The following is an 18,543-nucleotide window of genomic DNA, read 5'->3' as shown; positions in this document are numbered from 1 at the left end:
AAAATTAAACTAAGATTGTATTTTAAAAATCATGTAATGCATTCTCTAATTCATAAACCATATTCACAATTTCTTTTAAAAAACATTAAAAATCATTCATCAGAAGGCAGACTAGATCTATCTATAACACTACTAAAATGCTCTATCTCCTCTGATGAAAGCAGTTTGCTTACCATTATTTTTAATTCATTTACTATGAAAAGAAAATCAAAGCACTATCAGTTGGCCCAAACTTCTAAATCTAAAAACAGTGTATTAGTAAGAAATGACAGTGCAGAAGACAGCGCCCTGCCTCACGTTTCGTCTCCGTTTTAGTGAGAAACATTTCATCAATAAACTGCCAAAATGTACATATTTCGTATATATTTTACAAATGTACATATGTAAATATAAAATATATATATTTTACAAAACCATCTTCATATTTGTTACTGTATCTGGGCTACTAATGGCAATTATTATCCCTGATTCTGATAAAGTTTACTTCTACAATATCTTTAGATATTTGATCAACAACCATAGCCAATATCACCCGTGAACTCAATCTAAACTGCATGATCACTGACTTTATTAAATTTAATGTGAGACAAATTTTAAGACAAACACCACCAAGATTTTAAAACATGGCCCAAAAGTTTTTGTCATTCTTTTCATTGAACGTCATCTGGACAGGTTTGTGACTGCTTTGATAAACAGAAGATTAACGAAATTGATGCTAACTTCCAGGACAAGGTCATAAAAGAGCACGCAGCCCCTGCCTTGATTGCTGGAATGTTCTGTCTGAGATTCCTGAATGACCACGTAAAAGTCCAACTACCTGAGGCCACCATAGTGGAAAGCCTAAGGGTAGGTGCTCCCCAGTTGACAGTCCTAGCTAAAGCCAACCACACCCGAGAATACTGATCCAGAATGACCAAAACTAAGATACAGTTCAATAAAATTACTGGGAAAAAAAAAAATCTGTCGGCCACTGAGACAAAAAGATAAAGTAATTTTTAAGGAAAATAAAATGCAATTATCATCAGACTTTTTAACAGCAACACTGTCAGGAAAAAAAATGGAGTAATATAGTATCACGGAAGGAAAATTTTACAGAGGAGAGGAAAATTTGTCAGCATTCAAGAATTCAGGCATTACTGTTCTAATGAGCCCTTCCTGAGTATTGTAACAGAGAACGAGCTTCAAGCAACCAAAATGCCTAGAAAAACACCAACATAAGGATGGTACTTTAAGGAGGATTAAAAAGAGAGTACGTTATATAATGCCGATATGCTCAGACAATATATACTGCAATTATAAAAAAAAGAACATCTGCAAAACATCTGTTTATAACAACATTATTGGTATTAGTATTATTATTCTGAGTCTGTTGTTTGTTATGTAGGATAAAGCAAATGAGTATATGATAGGGTATTGTATCATGTCCTATGTCCCGTGAAAACCAGAATTCTGGGTGTGGAAGAAAGAACATATGGATGTAATACAGAAGAGTTGGAAGTAAAACTCTGGTCCTGAATTTGAATTAGAAGTATCAATATGAATTCATGAGATGCTTTATCTTTAAATAGTTGTATGTGTATGTGTATGACACACAGATATCCTAGCTATCTCTGCTGAAAAAGGCATAGAAATTGTCATTCCAAAAGCAATGAGCATTCCTAGCATTCAGGTCCACTGCCCCCCGTAAGAAACCAGGACTTCTTAAAGAAATGTTGATCCCAGGTGGGGGACAGGTAATGGACCAAATGAACCTGAAACATCTTTGTATACCAGATGGCAAGGGAACTATTTGAGACTACTAGGGTCGTGACAAAGGACATGAACGCCAACTTGTATAGACTTCCACTGGCCAAAGATGGAGAAATATTTGTCTCAATAAAGATAATAACCACAATGGGCTGAAACACATCGTATGCACCTAAATTTATGAGTTCATAATGGTATTAAAAAATAAAAAAACCGGGTGCCTGGGTGGCTCAGTTGGTTAAGCGACTACCTTCGGCTCAGGTCATGATCCTGGAGTCCCGGGATCGAGTCCCGCTTTGGGTTCCCTGATCAGCGGGGAGTCTGCTTCTCCCTCTGACCCTCCCCCCCCCCATGCTCTATCTCATTCTCGCTCTCAAATAAATAAATAAATAAATAACTACTTGGTCACTATTAGAGGAACACCAATTCATTATCTTCAAAATTATTAAATAAAGGGAAGGATCAAACATTCACCCTTCCTTGCTTATACGAAATGAACCTCTGGGCAAGCAAATACCAGATGAGGGAAAATGTCTCTTTATAAAAGCATTTCAAGGGGCGCCTGGGTGGCTCAGTCAATCACCTGCCTTCGGCTCAGGTCATGGTCCCGGGGTCCTGGGATCGAGATGCGCATCAAGCCTGCATCAGGCTCCCTGATCAGCGAGGGGTCTGCTTCTCCCTCTTCCTCTATTCCCTCCCTCCTGCCCACTCGTACCTGCTCTGTCAAATAAATAAAATCTTAAAAAAAAAAAAAATAATGGTGCAGATAGATTTCTTCTAATAGACTCTAACTTCTTTCATAATCTGCTATTTCAAATCTCCTATGACCCTACTAGGAGAAATTAATAGACTAATGGAGCAACTCAGTAAGATTATAGGATCAAATGTAATCTGGCATAAAGATAAAAGCTTTTGGTACAATGTGGCATATTTGACTCTGACAACTTTTTGGCTTATTTAAGAATAATACGCTGGAATAAGGATAAAAGCTTTTGGTACAATGTGGCATATTTGACTCTGACAACTTTTTGGCTTATTTAAGAATAATATGCTTAAAATCTAAAGTCATATTTGTGAATATTATAACAATGTTTTTGTATGGTAAAAAATTTTTACTGTGATGAAAAATTCTGACCAACTCAAAAATTTTGAATATTTAACTATATAACTTGAATATAAAATTCAGTGAAAGACATGCTTGCCCTATATCCTCATTTTAATGGTTTAATCTTATTTTTAAAAACTTTGATCTACTTCATTTTGGGGAATACAGTGAACCAAATAACCTGAGAAACTGTTTGCTATAAACGCCTAGTAATGTTGGGTTAAAGAGAACAAACTCTTTTTTAAAAAAACATGTGGCTAACTTGAAAGAAAGGATTTCCCCTAGAGGCAGGAAAAAAAAAAAGAGGAGGAGGAGGAAACAAAGGCAAAGCAGTGATTAAAAGAAAGGGCACTGCAGCTGCCCATGGAGGATTTTCTCTCAGTGATGCAGGGGCTCAGGATTTAATACTCCTCCCAGACATAATACAAGTCACCCATCTCTCCTTTACCACCACTATGTCTATCTAAGGGATCGTCCAAGTGCTATAATCTTGGTGAAAATGGAGGCTAAAACAATTCACTTACTAGCAGGGGAAGACAAATAAATACAGGAGATGGAGAAAAATAAGTTTTTCATAAGAATTTGTAACGAGCCCTTAAGTGGATTTTGAGTTTAAATTTTCACTATAGCAAAGTATGGATGTTCCTAACCAAAACTTATGAAAACCTGAACTAAGTCATTACAGTCCTTGGTACCAGCAAAAGCAAACAAAAGCATTTCAGAAGAGATAGACCCTCAACCTAGGCAGCAGCAGAAGTCCCATAGATAAAGCACATATAAAGCTTAAATGAATATGAGCTCACAATCTAAAATTACAAAATACTTAAGAAAACAAACCATTTTGTGTAAGGATCAGCAGAAATAACACAGAATTAGTACTCCAAGGTCTTTGGATAATAACACAGAAATTACAAAATAAAATGGTGAAAATGATTTAAGAAATATTAAAAATGACACTAGTGTAAAAGCACACAGATTTGAAACAGATGTGACCCATCTATAAGAGAATTAGTGAACTGAAATGTAGATCTGAGGAAACCATGCAGAATGGAGCATAAGGAAATAGATATAAAATATGAAAGGTTAACATACAAGCAGAAAAGAATATCAAGCCCCAACAAATTTCCAAGAGAAACTACAGAAGGAAAAAAATAGAGATTATGCAGAGAGACAATGTTTGAAGAGACCGTGGCTAAAAAATATTCCAACACTGATGTGAAAAGTTAAACTACTTCTTAATGAAAATACATTAAGGAACTGAATTTCAGAAACTAAATTATCAAGATTTTATAAGCAACTCACATGATTAAATCTTCTTGTGAAGGCAACGGCATTTGGTGCAGAACTATATTTTTCTTTTTTATTCCATCCACAACTTGAAAGCTCCTGAAAAAAATGAGTAAAAATAAATTTGATGAAATAGCCCAGTTTTCTTGTTATAGTAAGGGTTTTAAAACATAAAAAACAATTGTGTCCTTTCCTAGAGCCATTTTATTTAACACAAACAAAGCTAGTACTATAACCATTTAGTTAAATCACAAAAACAAATTCTACTAGCAGAATATAAGAGGGAAAATTACTTGTCTCTGAGAATACAGACAACTAGACTTACACTCGACAAGGAGATTGGTGGATTCTTTGAAGAGATTTGAATCCCAAGAGGAAGGACCCACAGATAATGAAAGTTGAGCTTTCTACATGTATAGTGAAGCCTAGTAGTTGTCAAGCCCCATTCAGTTACTCAGAGCTTCCAATTAGCTTCCCAGTTACCTCACTCTTTGATCTGACAGCCAACCACCCCAGGTATGTGATGAAACTTCTAATAAAAGAGTTCTTGATACCCCGCAAGGTCTGTCAATAGAATTCAAAGGCCTTAATAAACTTGGATGTCAAAAAATTAAATTTTTATTTTATACGAACCTCCTACTGATATGACATTCCTTTTAATTATAAATGTAAAGTACAGATTACAGAAGAGTTAGCAATACATGTGACTTTGTCACTGATAAAAAATTTTCATATCACATTACAGTTGGTACAGATAGCCCAAAAATATCATTATACTCATCACTAGTTTGAAATTATGAGCTCATCATTTCTGGGTCTTAATGTGTTAATAAAGAAGCACACATATATTGCTATGTGACAGTTATAAAAATATGTTGGTAAGTGTATTTTAACAGAATTGATTTCCTTTGATTTTAAAGGGGTTCAGCTCCATAGGCTTTGTTCAGCTGCCAAAGGGGTCCAAGGTTCAAAACAGGTTAAGAACCCTGCTGTAATGCAATAACCACCACCAGAAAGAGACAGAATCTATCTGAGGAAATTGAGTTAGGGCAAGAAGCAAACAAACAACCAAACAGAAAAGAAAAACTCATACAATTATTACTCTCAGATAGATGAGGATATTGCTCCCATTAGGCAAAAACAGGAGGATATGTTTAGAGAACAAAACAGAGCTTTTGGAAAGGAAAATACAGTAAGAGAGACTTAAAAAACCAACGTAAGAGTTGTGAGATAAAGGTGATAAAATCTTTTAAAAAATAAACTCAAAATAGGAGTCAAAATATTATGTTAATTAGAGTCCATTAGACTCACCAATGTCTGCATAATAACAAGAATTTTAAGGGAGAACTGAGAAAAATAACTTCTCAAAAAAAATTTTTTTAATGCCCTTAGAACTTTAAGGACAAGAAAAGACCTGTCTCGTGCCCTTTATAATGGAGTAAATTAAAAAACCCCTCAAAACCAAGGCCTAGCATCAGAAAGTTTAGAGCATTAGAGACTAAGAGATTATAAACCTGTAAGATTGAGGGGCACCTGGGTGGCTCAGTCGTTAAGCATCTGCCTTGGGCTCAGGTCTGATCCCAGGGTCCTGGCATCGAGGCCCGCATCAGGCTCCCTGCTCCACGGGAAGCCTGCTTCTCCCTCTCCCACTTCCCCTGCTTGTGTTCCCTCTCTCACTGTGTCTCTCTCTGTCAAATAAATAAAATCTTTAAAAAAAAAATCTGTAAGATTCAAAAACAAAAATAGATCACAGGCAGGAAAAAGGGATCAAAGGCATTGATACCTCAAGAGTAACACTGAAAGTCAAAGACAACTGAAATAATGTCTTCAAAATCCTAGAATTCTGTGTCCAACAAATATATGAATTAAGTATGAAAATATATTGCAGAGATTTTCAGACATGAAAGTCTCAGAGAATTTGTCTTCTATGCATCTATTCTCAGAGAGCCAGCAGAATATGTGGTTCCTCAAAACAAACCAGCAAACTAAGAAAAAGGAAGACATGGGATCCAGGAAATTGAGTAACCGACCATAGAAAGAAAATACTATGAATACCCAGATTAACAGTAAAAGGACATCCTGGGGACACAACTGTGAGCAGAGCTTAAGAACAATAGTTCAGATATTAACTAGCAAGAGGACAGAAATTCCAAGAGGGGCGCCTCTCAAAGATGAAGCAATATCTAAGAGTTTGAACACACACACTGATAAGGCATTCACTATATTCACCACTAGCAGAAAAATTAGTGACCAGTACAGAGAAACCTTAAGTAAGTTATTAGCTCAAGGAAAAAAAATTTAAGTAATCATGGCTCGATTGTAAAAAATAGTTGAGCCATGATTACTTATTCATGTTAAAATTACAACGTAACTACATGAGACAAAGAGGCGAAGTGAATTGTGTAAATGTCAGGGGAAGAGAATATGAGTGAAATCATCTTCTACAGTACAGAGAATCAATAAATCATATCTAAAATTTTAAAAATTATAAACGATAGGCATTTAGATGCATTATTTGACAACTGGACTTAAACTCCTCCAAAGAGGAATAGCTAAGACACTGGATGGGTGTGGGGCTCAAGGGTGGGGCTGGGGAAAATACGTGACTTCTTAAATGTGATGTATTCCTATCTTCCATAAAATTTAAAAACAGAAACAAAAAGAAACGGACTAAGGGGAAAACGGAGGAAACAGCTGTGATGATACAATACTCCAAAAACACAGTTCCCTTGACTGGGGTGATGTCAGTGAATACTGAAAGAAGTGGTAGATTCACGGTATTTTGGAGGCAGGCAGGACTTGGTCAAAAACTGGATCCACAAAGTGGAAGCTAAGAATGAGGTATCCAGAGGTACTCAGATTCCCTCTTCTGGCCTGAGTAACTGAGGTGGAGAATACTGAAGGAGGAAACAGCAATTACTGCTTCAACAGAGTGGATAAGCAGCAAATGCTCTGAAGATATCAATTACTTTTTTTTTTTTTTTTTAAGATTTTATTTATTTATTTGACAGAGAGAGACACAGCGAGAGCAGGAACACAAGCAGGGGGAGTGGGAGAGGGAGAGGCAGGCTTCCCGCTGAGCAGGGAGCCCAATGCGGGGCTCGATCCCAGGACCCTGAGATCATGACCTGAGCCTAAGGCAGACGCTTAACGACTGAGCCACCCAGGCGCCCTCAATTACTAACTTTTTTAAAACCAAAAGCTAGATTACAACCTTCAGATTTGAAGTTACTGAAGGAAAGTATAAAACACAGAAGCAATGCCACGGTTACTGAGCCTATGTGTTCATTTCACATTACCTCCCTATATAGACAGAAAATAGTGATAGACATTACATGAATGTAAAAATGACATAACTATATTAAAAACATCCAACTGCTAGAAAATATTTTTGTTCTAAAAATATAAATACTATTAATATATATTAATATAACTATAAAATATGGCATATTTTAGGACAAATTCCTAGGATTAAATCTATGAATATTGAAATTATTTTTAACCAATTAATATTATTTCCAAATTTATATTAATGCCGTATCAAAGTGTCTGTATCATACTGATATTATACTTATCAAACTACTCAATGTAGACATTTGATGGAGTTCAAACTCAATAATGAACTTTACACATAAACTGAATTTCACTTTCCTGTTAGAAGGCTACACTCTAATGAATACCCTTGCACCTTTTCTGACGTTTCTGATCATTTCCTAAAAATACAGTCCTAGAAGTAAAATCACTGGGTCAAGAGGATGAACCTTTTCAAGGCTTTGATACCTGTCAAATTGCCCTCCTGAAGTACAGGGTCATTTATACTATACCACCGAGTGTCGCTTTCCTAAAAGTCTTACTGAATCTGGGTGTATTTATTCCCTTTCCATGTATCATTGCTTTAATTTCCCCAACTGTAAAAGTAGTTATGTTTGTTAAAAGGAGAGAATAGGGAGGGTGGGGCCATAAATCAACTATAAACCCACCACGGAGAGAAAATCTATGAAAACACACCTTCCCAATCTTCCTTACCTGCATATGGGGGCCTGGTTTTTCCTGTTCAAAGTAGCCGGTACTTTTACTTTCCTCTTTGTGTGATTTAATCTGGTTTTATGCTTAAAAAGGCCTTCTCAGCCTGAGAACAGTTGCCTTAACAGTAGCAGTAAAAGAGTTAGCACTAACACAGAGATTACTGTGTGCCAGGCACTAGTCTAAGTGCTTTATACATATCAACTCCTTTGAACCTATCTTCATCATTATTATAAATTATGATAAACAAGGAACCCAGATAAAGGTATCAATGAATTACGGCTTTATTTTTTTTTTACACTAAAAACTTCTAAATGCTTTTCTGACTCTTCCAATAAAAAAATGATAAAAATGGATAAAAATTTGAATAAAGAATTCATCCAATTCTTAGAACATTTCAACATCATTAACTTAATGAAAAAATGCTTTGTCCCTTTAACAAAACTCTTGAAAGCTGACAGAAAGGAGGTGGGGATGAATGAATCTATGGTCACATTAGTTGGGAGCAAATGGATGAAAATTCCACTGGAGCCCTCCATTTTAAAGAAATTTGTAACTAGAAAATGTGAAGACACAAGCAGGTTCTTTAAAACCTCTTAAGACAGTAGCTTCTGCTTCAGAAAGCACTTCCCCTTTGAGACTAGACTATATTACTAGCACATCTAATACAACAATCAACTATGATGATGGAGAACAGATTAGTGGTTCCAGGAGTTAAGGATGGTGAGGAGTGGGCAGGAGTGGGACTGGTTGACTAGACGGCTAACACAAGGGAGAGAGATCTCTGTGGTACTGCAATAGTTCTGTATCTTGACTGAGGTGATAGTTAGACAAAACTACACATAGAAAAAAATGTTACACAACTATACAGATACGTGTTGTACAAATGTCCCTTCCCTGGTTTGGCTACTGTACCATACTTACGTAAGATGTAGCTTCTCGGGGAAACTGGGTGAAGAGTAAGTGGGACCTCTCTGCAATATTTTTGCAACTTCCTATGAATCTATAATTATCCCTGTACTATTTTTTACAAGTTCCAGTGAATCTGTAATTACCTCAAAATAAAAAGTTAAACAACAATAAAAATCCATTTAATGAATTATGGAGCTGAAATTGCATTAGAACTCCAGGAACTCACTCACTACTTTCTTCTTAAACCCTGACATGCATTTATATTAGCTAGCCTTAGAGGAAATTTGCCCTGCCCCACCTCTACCTCTCAACAGGCATTGAACTTCTCCGCGAGGAAAAAAAAAAAATGCTTTTCCCTTTGTCTCTGTCTCTCTTTGTCTCAGACTCCAGGATCTTCCTCCAAGAAACACTATAAACGATCTGAGAAATAAATTCTCCCACCAGTGGTATCTTTTTTTTTTTTTTTAAGATTTTATTTATTTATTTGACAGAGAGAGAGACAGCATAAGCAGGGGGAGCAGCAGGCAGAGGGAGAGGGAGAAGGAGGCTTCCCGCTGCGCAAGGAACCCAATGTGGGGCTGGATCCCAGGACCCTGGGATCATGACTAGAGCCCAAGGCAGTTGCTTAACCAACTGAGCCACCCAGGTGCCCCCCACCAGTGGTATCTTGCATTTGACAGCGTATCAGCCTAGTCAAGGGTTATTCTATACTAAAACATCTCCCATGAACACCAAAAAGTAAGCTTCGTGATCCAAGGATGTTTTTTTAAGAGTCTGATTTAAGAATAGGACGGATTTAAGTTAAGTACACTATGTAAAGTAAGCCTCTATTTTAGCAAAGGCTAAACTACAACAGCCTTGATACCTCTTAAATCTTGTTCAAATGGATTAATTTACAATTTTAAAATCAGGCAGTAAAAAGAAATCTAACAGCAACTCACAGATATAAAGGCAATTTTTAAATGGTCATTGAAAGTATATCTGAGAGAATATTCATGGGGTCATTCTGAGTCATGAAACTGTCGATCCCGATTTTCCACTGACTTTATTTTGGAAGCACGTGGGGAGCAAACACCACAACTGATGACCACCTACCCTATGAAAGAATTACTGAATTTCACAGGAGCCACGGCTTCTCTTATGTCTCTTGTAGGTTTGTTCTGTAAAGTCAAATTCTTGCTCTAAATTTCATCTTGTAGGTTCCAACACTCTTAAAAGGACTGCTCTAAGGGTGATGTTGTAGGGATACCTAAAGATAGAAGAAGAGAAAAGGCCAATATAGACCAGCATGTAGACAGAGACTGAGAGAAGAAAAGATAAAGTGATGGAATCTAAAGACTGCAGGGGGGTGGGGGGGAGGGGTAGTGCTCACAAGAAGACAATTTTTTTTTTAATTGAAGTATAGTTGACACACAGAAGAAGGTAATTATTGCTAAGGTACTCTTATGCTCAAAAAATGCTAAGTTTTAAAGGGATATGGTATCTCCATTAGCATTCAGCCTATACGGCTATTTAGAAAGAAGTCTCAGCCACAGATGATGTGCTCATTATGATTCCTGTATTTTTAATCAACAGAATGAAGTTTTGAAACTATAAAACTTCAATGTGTTATGTTAAATCAAAAATACCACTGTTTTCTAATGTACTCACATTCCCTGTTCCCCCGCACCCTCCTCCCGGCACATTAAAGCTGCCCCCAGAATGAGAGCAGAGATAGATGCAGGGGCTGTCTTCTGTTGAGAGACACCTACTCTCCAACCAACAACGTTCCTCTTTACTTCTCTGGTTTTATTCTAAGCCTAACCTTGCTACATAGGAAGTTCATGGTGATGAGCAGCAATAATGTAACGTACAAAACAGTTTGCACCTTGCTTCTAACAGAAAATTCCAAGTCTTGCATAATCTTCTTTGCTTTCTTCAAACTTCTCACCATATTCATGAGTTGTTTACATTTTAATTCTAATGCAAATGATAATTTTCATTAAAACAAATTTTGATAATTCTATAATTATGGTGTTCCTGATTTTGGAACTTTGGAAGTTGCCAAGATTCTGATCTCTGCATACACAAAAATGTTAGCATACAGAAAGGTCTTCAACATATTGTCAAAAATATCTCATTTTTAAGTTTTTCAGAAATGTTTTAGTAAGAGTCAGAATTACCTATTATGTGCTTTTCCTCACTTCACCAGCATTCTTCCTCAATCTCTAGTATGTCCCAGTTACACACGAGGGCCTTATCTGTCCTTTGTATGTAATGTCTGCTTACTGATATAATCTAAAAGACTTAATGACCTGACCTACTAGAACTTAAAATAAGGTGTGAAACTTTCTTCTTTGAACGTAATACATGTCAGGGACCTTCAGTCAGAGCCAAACACTTAGGAACACTTGAGAACTTCGTTAAGAGGCAAGCGTTATCCAGTGTAATGAGTACAGTACAGATTTCAAGCACAGTTCACCCTTTAAGAATTCTCAAAAGCACTGGAGAATTGAGATTAGAAAGAAAATCTGATTGCAAACAAACTCTGTCATAACACATCCTGTGTTGAGTAATAGAACACTCATTCCGAAGTGAGACCCCATTGATGTAATAAACATGGCAATGTCATCAGAAGAAATATAAGCTTTATAGAACATGAATTCATAATAGACAAAACCCAAAAAACCCATGAATGTAATACACCTTCAGAATACAGTCATTGCTTCCTCCATATGAAAGAACTCACACTGGAGGGAAGCCCTATAAATGCATAAGAGGTTTCTAAAAGAAAAAACCTTCAAGATCAAAAGAGAAATCACACCAAGAAAATGTGTATGTATAAGAAATATGGAAAAACCTTAACAAGAGCTGAACTTCAACTAAGTACCAGAAAATTCACACTAGAAATTAATCAATGTATAGAATCCTTAACCTGCCCTCACTAAGCATTAAATAATTCATACTAGGGAAAAAACCTGAAAATGTTCTTAATTGTGGGTGGGGAAAAAACCCAAAACTCCCCCGTTTCCAAAGAAAGAATGCTAAAATAGAGTCAAATTCTTGCCCTAGTAACAGACTTTTGCAGAAATGATTCCAAACATGATAAACAATGGGAGATGACGTACCTGTAGGCTATACAGTCTAAAGCTTTGGAATGGCCACTTAGCAAACTCAAATAATGAACAGGTATTATTCTAGGCACTAGAGATACATCAGTGCACAAAGCAGACAATGGTTTCTGCCCCTGTAGAATTTATGTTCTAGTGAGAGGATAACACCCCTCAATCTATAAGAGCTTGCTTTGCGACCATCACTCAACCCTTAGCACCTTCTTCAGGCTCCTGCAGTTTTGATCAAAATTCTATTTATTACTGATTGAGAACTACCCTTAATCAACTTACTCTGAAGTCACCAATAAAAATAATCCTACTTCCCGGCATTTCTGGAAGACCTAGAAGGTATTTTAAAGACCCAATAGTCCAAAATCCTTTACTTCATAGATTCGGTAATTTTTTAAAAAGGCCAAGATATGAAATAGATTTTATTAATGGCACAATCTATAAATGGCAAAGCTGAAAAAACTAAAAGTCTTCTGGCTCCCTGCTTTTATGTTTTGCCACTAAAAATTCTCTTTTGGGATTCAAAGTGCTTTAAAATAAATTTTAAAATAAGTGAAATTAAGTAATTAAAAATTTTTGAGCACCCATTCAGAGCTGTGAATGTTAGACACTGATTAAAAAAGAAAAAAGTAAGAGGCAGCAAAATACATGGCAATTTGTGCCCCAAACTGGTTTAAACAAAGAGAAAAAAAAGAGATAAGCAGCTCCATGGAAATAAGAATTGTAAGGACACATTAACAGCGGTTGAATATAAATGATAAAACTGCTTAACCCTTTTCCTTCTTTGTGATCACTCTCATGACCATTTTGGCAACTCTAACACTAAGAGATGGCTGCCTACTGAGAGGAGGGAGGAAGAGTGAAAAGCCAGGTTTTGTGTGAGAGGGATCACCATCCACAGAAGCTTCCCAATTTGGCCCTGCTGCTTGGGTCAGTGGGGACGTGAAGACTCTTAGGATTTCTGTAGCACCAGCTATGGGAACGTCAGGCCAAAGCGTTCAGATGGAGAGGGATCCATCGGTACCGAGACAACTGGGTGCGCTGAGACCTATCTCAGGCCGAACAATCGTGCAGACTTAAGGAGCGCTCATTTCTAGAGCTAGTGAGCTGCAGCCTTATAAAAACATGGTACTCTTAATAAATGTCGTTCAGAGTTGACAGACATGGGGAAGGAGAGAAAAGTTACTCAGGAAGTAAAATCAACTGGAGAACTGGGGAAACAGGATGGAGAGAGAAGGGAAAAGAATGGTTCCTAGGGTTCTGAACGGTCATAATAATGGACAGGTGATGCACATCACGCAGACAGGGAGCCTTTAAAAATAAAACTGGAGCAAACCTTTTTTCTATGTAGTTGTATTCCTACTAAAATCACTGATGAACTTTCCTGTAACATTAAATTCTTTTCATTGGTAAGCATGTTTTCCATTCTTCTGACCATAAAACAACAACAAAAAAACTAAGAAACGAAGTACCAAAATCTGTTCTTTTTTCTTCTTTCAGTCCGAGGTAACTTCAAAGTGTGCGACAGGGTTGCAGAAAAACCAGACTTAACATTTGTTTCATTCAGATCTGCTCTTAAAGAAGTGACTTTATTTAGCCAGTATTCTACTGATGACTAAGGACAGTCCCTATATCATAAAAAATTTTTGTGCTGCTTCCAGGATAAGGGAGATGGTTTCTACAGTGAAATAAAAGGCTTGGAATTTTTCCTTCTCCCCCTGAGCAATTCTGAGGTGTGCTGTGTGACAGACATTGTAGGTAAGCAGCCTGACCCTGAGGAAACGGCTGCACTTCGCAAGGCGGCCCTTTCTTCCTACAAGTTAAGAACAAGTTTAGGTAGAATCAGTTTGGTTAAATTCTACCTAACACAAAAGACTTGGGAATACAGAATTCCACAAACTGGCAGGAATTACAGGGTCTACTTAGGGAACTGAATTAATAAGAGATATATATTTTAGTCAGTTCCAGGTGACTCAGAAATTGCCTCTGTTATAGAAAATTGAGTGAGACCTGGGTGGTGTAGTCACCAACCTGCACTAAATCACTAAACCACATGGCTGGATTCAGAATCTGTATTCTTCAAAGTTCAAATTTCACACAGATTTCATTTTAGAAAACTTGAATTAGTACCTGAAATAAAGTTACATACGGATATATACAGGTAATAGTGAGCTTTGATTAATACTTTTAGTGAACAACTAAAGCGCTTTTAAAATTCATGAAGTATATATATACTTTTTAAAAAGTTTTACATAAAGTTATAGAGAGAGACCTGAACATTGACATAATGCACAAAATCATCAAGATCAATTTATTAGATTCAGGGATAACCACTCTCTTTTCATAATATCTGAGGTTAAATTTTGATTTAACAAAAGAATTCATTCTTTAGTGAAACTAATAACTACATAATTCGGTAAACACCATTTATGCTAACAAATAAGACTAATACACTAGACTGACATCATGGCTTAATCTTTTGTCAATACCAAGAGTTTTGACATGATAAACAATATCTGGACAAACATTTCAGAAAACTGGTAGTCTCTAATAAACTCAGATATTCATGCTCCACAACTCAGTAATTAATGCACTAGAGTGCCCATATTACCATCGGTGCTGGTTAGCAATGCTGAACATAAAAAGCAAACTAAAGATGACTAAAACAACAGGATACTATTTACATAAAAAATTTAAAACCTGCAATAGCACATATTGCTAAGGGATCCATATACTTAAAGAAATATAGCTCAATGCACAGGAATGATATAGATCAATATGGGATAGTGGCCACCCTGGTAGGAGGAAGGAAGAGGGCGAACATGGGAGAACACAGTGGCTTCAACAGTACTGATTAGGTGGGTCCACAGGGGTTCATCTTATTAGTCTTTATGCCTTGTGGTAGGTCTTGAATACTTCATAATAAATTAGAAAACATTTTTCTGCCAGATGACAAAATTCTGTTTATACTGCCAGATTTCATGTAATCTTGATGAATATATGAGACTAACACATAACAAGAATATTTTTGTGCTACATCACATCTTCCAACAGAGTTACTGCTTCAATTTTTGAAAACATTCTCTCACTGAACAAATACTTACTGAACACTGTATTCATTTTCTCATTCTAACTACTGAACCCCACTACATGCCAGACAGATAAAAGAAGCAAAATTACTGGTCTCTGCCCTCATGTAGTTTAAAACCTAGTGGAAGCAGCAATTAATCAAATAAGTACATGATTAAAAACACTTTACACCTCATCACTCCTTCCTTCTTAAAAATCCTTCACTTGGCTCATCAAATTCCGTACTAATAACCTGACTTTCCTCCTAAATCACTCGCTGTCGCTTTTTCATCTCTTTTGCTAGTTCCACCTAAACACTAACTAGGACCCTTCTCCCGTCTATATTCACTTTCTTGGTAACCTCACCCACACTTGTGAAATACCTCTACAGTGACCTCTCTCAAACTACATTTGAAACCTGGACAAATAATATAGTTACTATTACCTAATTCGGCCTTCGAACAAACATGTAAACCCAAACATGTCCAAAGAGCCAAACTCCTGCTCTTTCCTCCACATCTATTGCTCTGGTCTTTCTCCACAAGGCAGTGTTGCACATAATATTCTAAACGAATGGCAGTCCCAGGAGTTGTCAACACAATAATAATAATTTTTCTATCTCAGAGAATATCAACTACATGCTTCTGGTGTCAGACCAAAAACCCTGGCATCATCCTAGACTCCTCTTGCACGCAGTGTCTGACAACTACTCACCACCTCTTCCATCCTGACCCAAGCGATGCTGTCTCTCACACTTAGTTCAGTCCTTGGTACCACCCCCACCCCCAGGTCAGCAGTCAGAAGTGACTTAAAGAGCTACTTAAAATCTGTCAGAAACTGCCACTCCTCTCCTTGAAATCCTCCAAGAACCTACCATCTTTTTCAGACTAATGATCTGCAAGGCCCTAGATGACATCTAGCCCTCACTCCACCTCCCTCCCTCACTATAACTCACTGGCCTTTGCCCTAGCTGCTCTCTGCCTGGAACACTCTCCCGCAAATACCCACGATTTGCTCTCTCACTTCCTTCAGGTCTTCACTCAGACGGTCCCTTCCTAGGGAAGGCTTCCTGAAGCCAACCCATCTGCCCATTGAAACTCCCACTGCCCTCACTCTCTGCTCTCTTCTGGCTGCTTTATGGTTTTCATGACATACTACCTAGCTCATCTCACTCAAATATAAGATCCACCAGGGCAGGAATTTTAGTGTGTTCACTGCTGTACCTCCAGTAACTAAACCGGTGCCTGGCATTTAATAGACACTCAGCAAATACTTGCTGAATCACAAAACATCAATGTAAACTTGCAACTGACAAGTCCAGTGAAGAAGCAGAGAATGCTAGGAAAACCTGCAGGAAGACAAGAGAAGCTTGCTTGAGAAAGTCAAAACTTGATCTGAGAACTGAAGGATGAACAGGAGTTAATTAGAATGTGCACAGGCTCAGCAGTGACAGGGACTACAAGCCCCGTGTAGCTACATGAGAAACCATGAGATCTGTAGATCACATTAGGCTAGTTTGTCTTTATCCTCTGAGCAACAGAAGGCCACTGAAGTGTTTTAAGAAGAGGGATCATATGAGCAGATTTAGATGTTTGAAAACATTACCATGGCTGTTGGACAGAGCGAAGTTTAGAAGGGTCAGTGGATACAGGCAGATCAGTAAGAGGGTACGCAGCTGACATGAAATGGTATTCTGGATTGGGGTGTTGAGAGTAGAGAGAGAAGGGATAGATGAGATACTTAGGATATTTAAAAAAATCAATGAGATTGGCATTAAGTTAGATAAGGGAGTGGGGCCATAGGAATTTTAAGGTTTGCTTCCAAATTTCACAAAGTAGTGTGAGATGTCCCAGGAAAATAAAAAATTCCCACATTGATTGGAATTCTATGTCATTATCTAGGACTTCAATGTCCAGAGCGCCTAGTCACAAATGGCTATTGAGCACTTAAAATGTGGCTACTTCAAATAAAGATGTGTCATAACTGTACAATACACACTGAATTTCAAAGTCTTAGTACAGAAAAAAAAACAGACCACTTCAATAATTTTATACTGATTAAAAGTTGAAGTGGTAATATTTCAGATGTTGTAGGTTAAGTAAGATTTTAAAATTAATTTTATCTGCTTCATTTTTACTTCATAATGTGGCTACTAGGAAATGCAAAGTTACATTAAGTGGCTCGCAGTGTATTTCCACTGGACAGCAATAATTTCATAGGAAATAGCAATATGGTCATTGTCATTTATTCAAAAGGAAAAAATATATCAAAGGATAAGATGGCTGAATTTCAGGGCAAAGAAAGTATAATTTTTGTAAAGAATTTAGTTTGTTTTTGTTCAGGGATGTGAGGAAATTAAAATTTCAGTTTTTGTCATTTTTTTGAAGATTTTATTTGAGAGAGTGCACACGCATATGCGTGTGACAAGCAGGGGGGAGGGGCAGAGGGAGAGAGCACCCGATGCTCTATTTTCTTTTCCTGCTTTATGTGTGGAATACATTATTTCTCCTATCCCTAATCTAATGGTTCTACCGACAGAATCCTCATGGTATGGAGTAAACGTTAGGAAAAGACAGAGCTGTGGAAATGAAGGAACTCAAGAGATCATTTAGGCCCACCCCTGCATTTTGTAGGTGACAAACTTGACATATTAAGAGATTAAGTAACTTACTTGAAAGTCACAAGACTAATACTGTCTTTATCACCTAAGACGCAGATGTTTTCTCTAACTCCTTACAATAATTACTCATTCAGGGCCACTGCATACTTGTATATACAACAAATATGCTATTATTTTGTTCCCAAAAGAACTAAAAAAATTATCTTATGGCACTGAATATTGGTATTATCAATAGCAGTATTTCTTTTTAAAGATTTTATTTTAGAGAGTGCGTGCACTCATGTGTGCAACTGGGCAGAGGGGCAGAGGAAGAGGGAGAGGGAGGGAGAGAATCTCAAGCAGACTCTGCGCTGAAAGCGGAGCCCAAGGTGGGGCTCGATCTCATGACCCTGAGATCATGACCTGAGCTGAAACCAAGAGTTGGATGCTTAACCAACTGGGCCATCCGGGCACCCCATCACTTACTTAGTTTTGGGGTACAAAATCATACTTATATTCTTACTTGGTAAGAGTGGAAAAAGTGTTAGTTTTTAGAGTCTGAAACCCAATTCCCACACTTAGCTGTGCAGCAGCAAAAACAACTGTCATTCTGTTTTCTCATCAGTAAAATAGACACTACCACACTTGGGTTCTCACACACACACACACACACACACACACACACACACACACACACACAC

General features: G+C 37.3%; 1 protein-coding gene across 4 annotated transcripts in view; it reads right to left on the bottom strand.

The window, feature by feature from the left end:
• RALGPS2 (Ral GEF with PH domain and SH3 binding motif 2) overlaps positions 1-18,543 on the bottom strand; it is a 153,129-nt gene that overhangs the window by 92,741 nt on the left and 41,845 nt on the right. For all 4 annotated transcript variants that reach the window (XM_025878121.2, XM_025878122.2, XM_073900067.1 and 1 more), the window contains one exon: positions 4,154-4,237. In XM_025878121.2, coding sequence (XP_025733906.1) covers positions 4,154-4,237 — 84 coding nt within the window. The remainder of the gene's footprint in view (positions 1-4,153; positions 4,238-18,543) is intronic.

Source organism: Callorhinus ursinus, unplaced genomic scaffold (assembly GCF_003265705.2).
Source record: "Callorhinus ursinus isolate GAN/ISIS: 27379988/994484 unplaced genomic scaffold, GSC_fseal_2.0 scaffold13, whole genome shotgun sequence".
In the NCBI taxonomy this organism is placed as follows: domain Eukaryota; kingdom Metazoa; phylum Chordata; class Mammalia; order Carnivora; family Otariidae; genus Callorhinus; species Callorhinus ursinus.
This window is presented reverse-complemented; position numbering and strand designations above follow the sequence as displayed.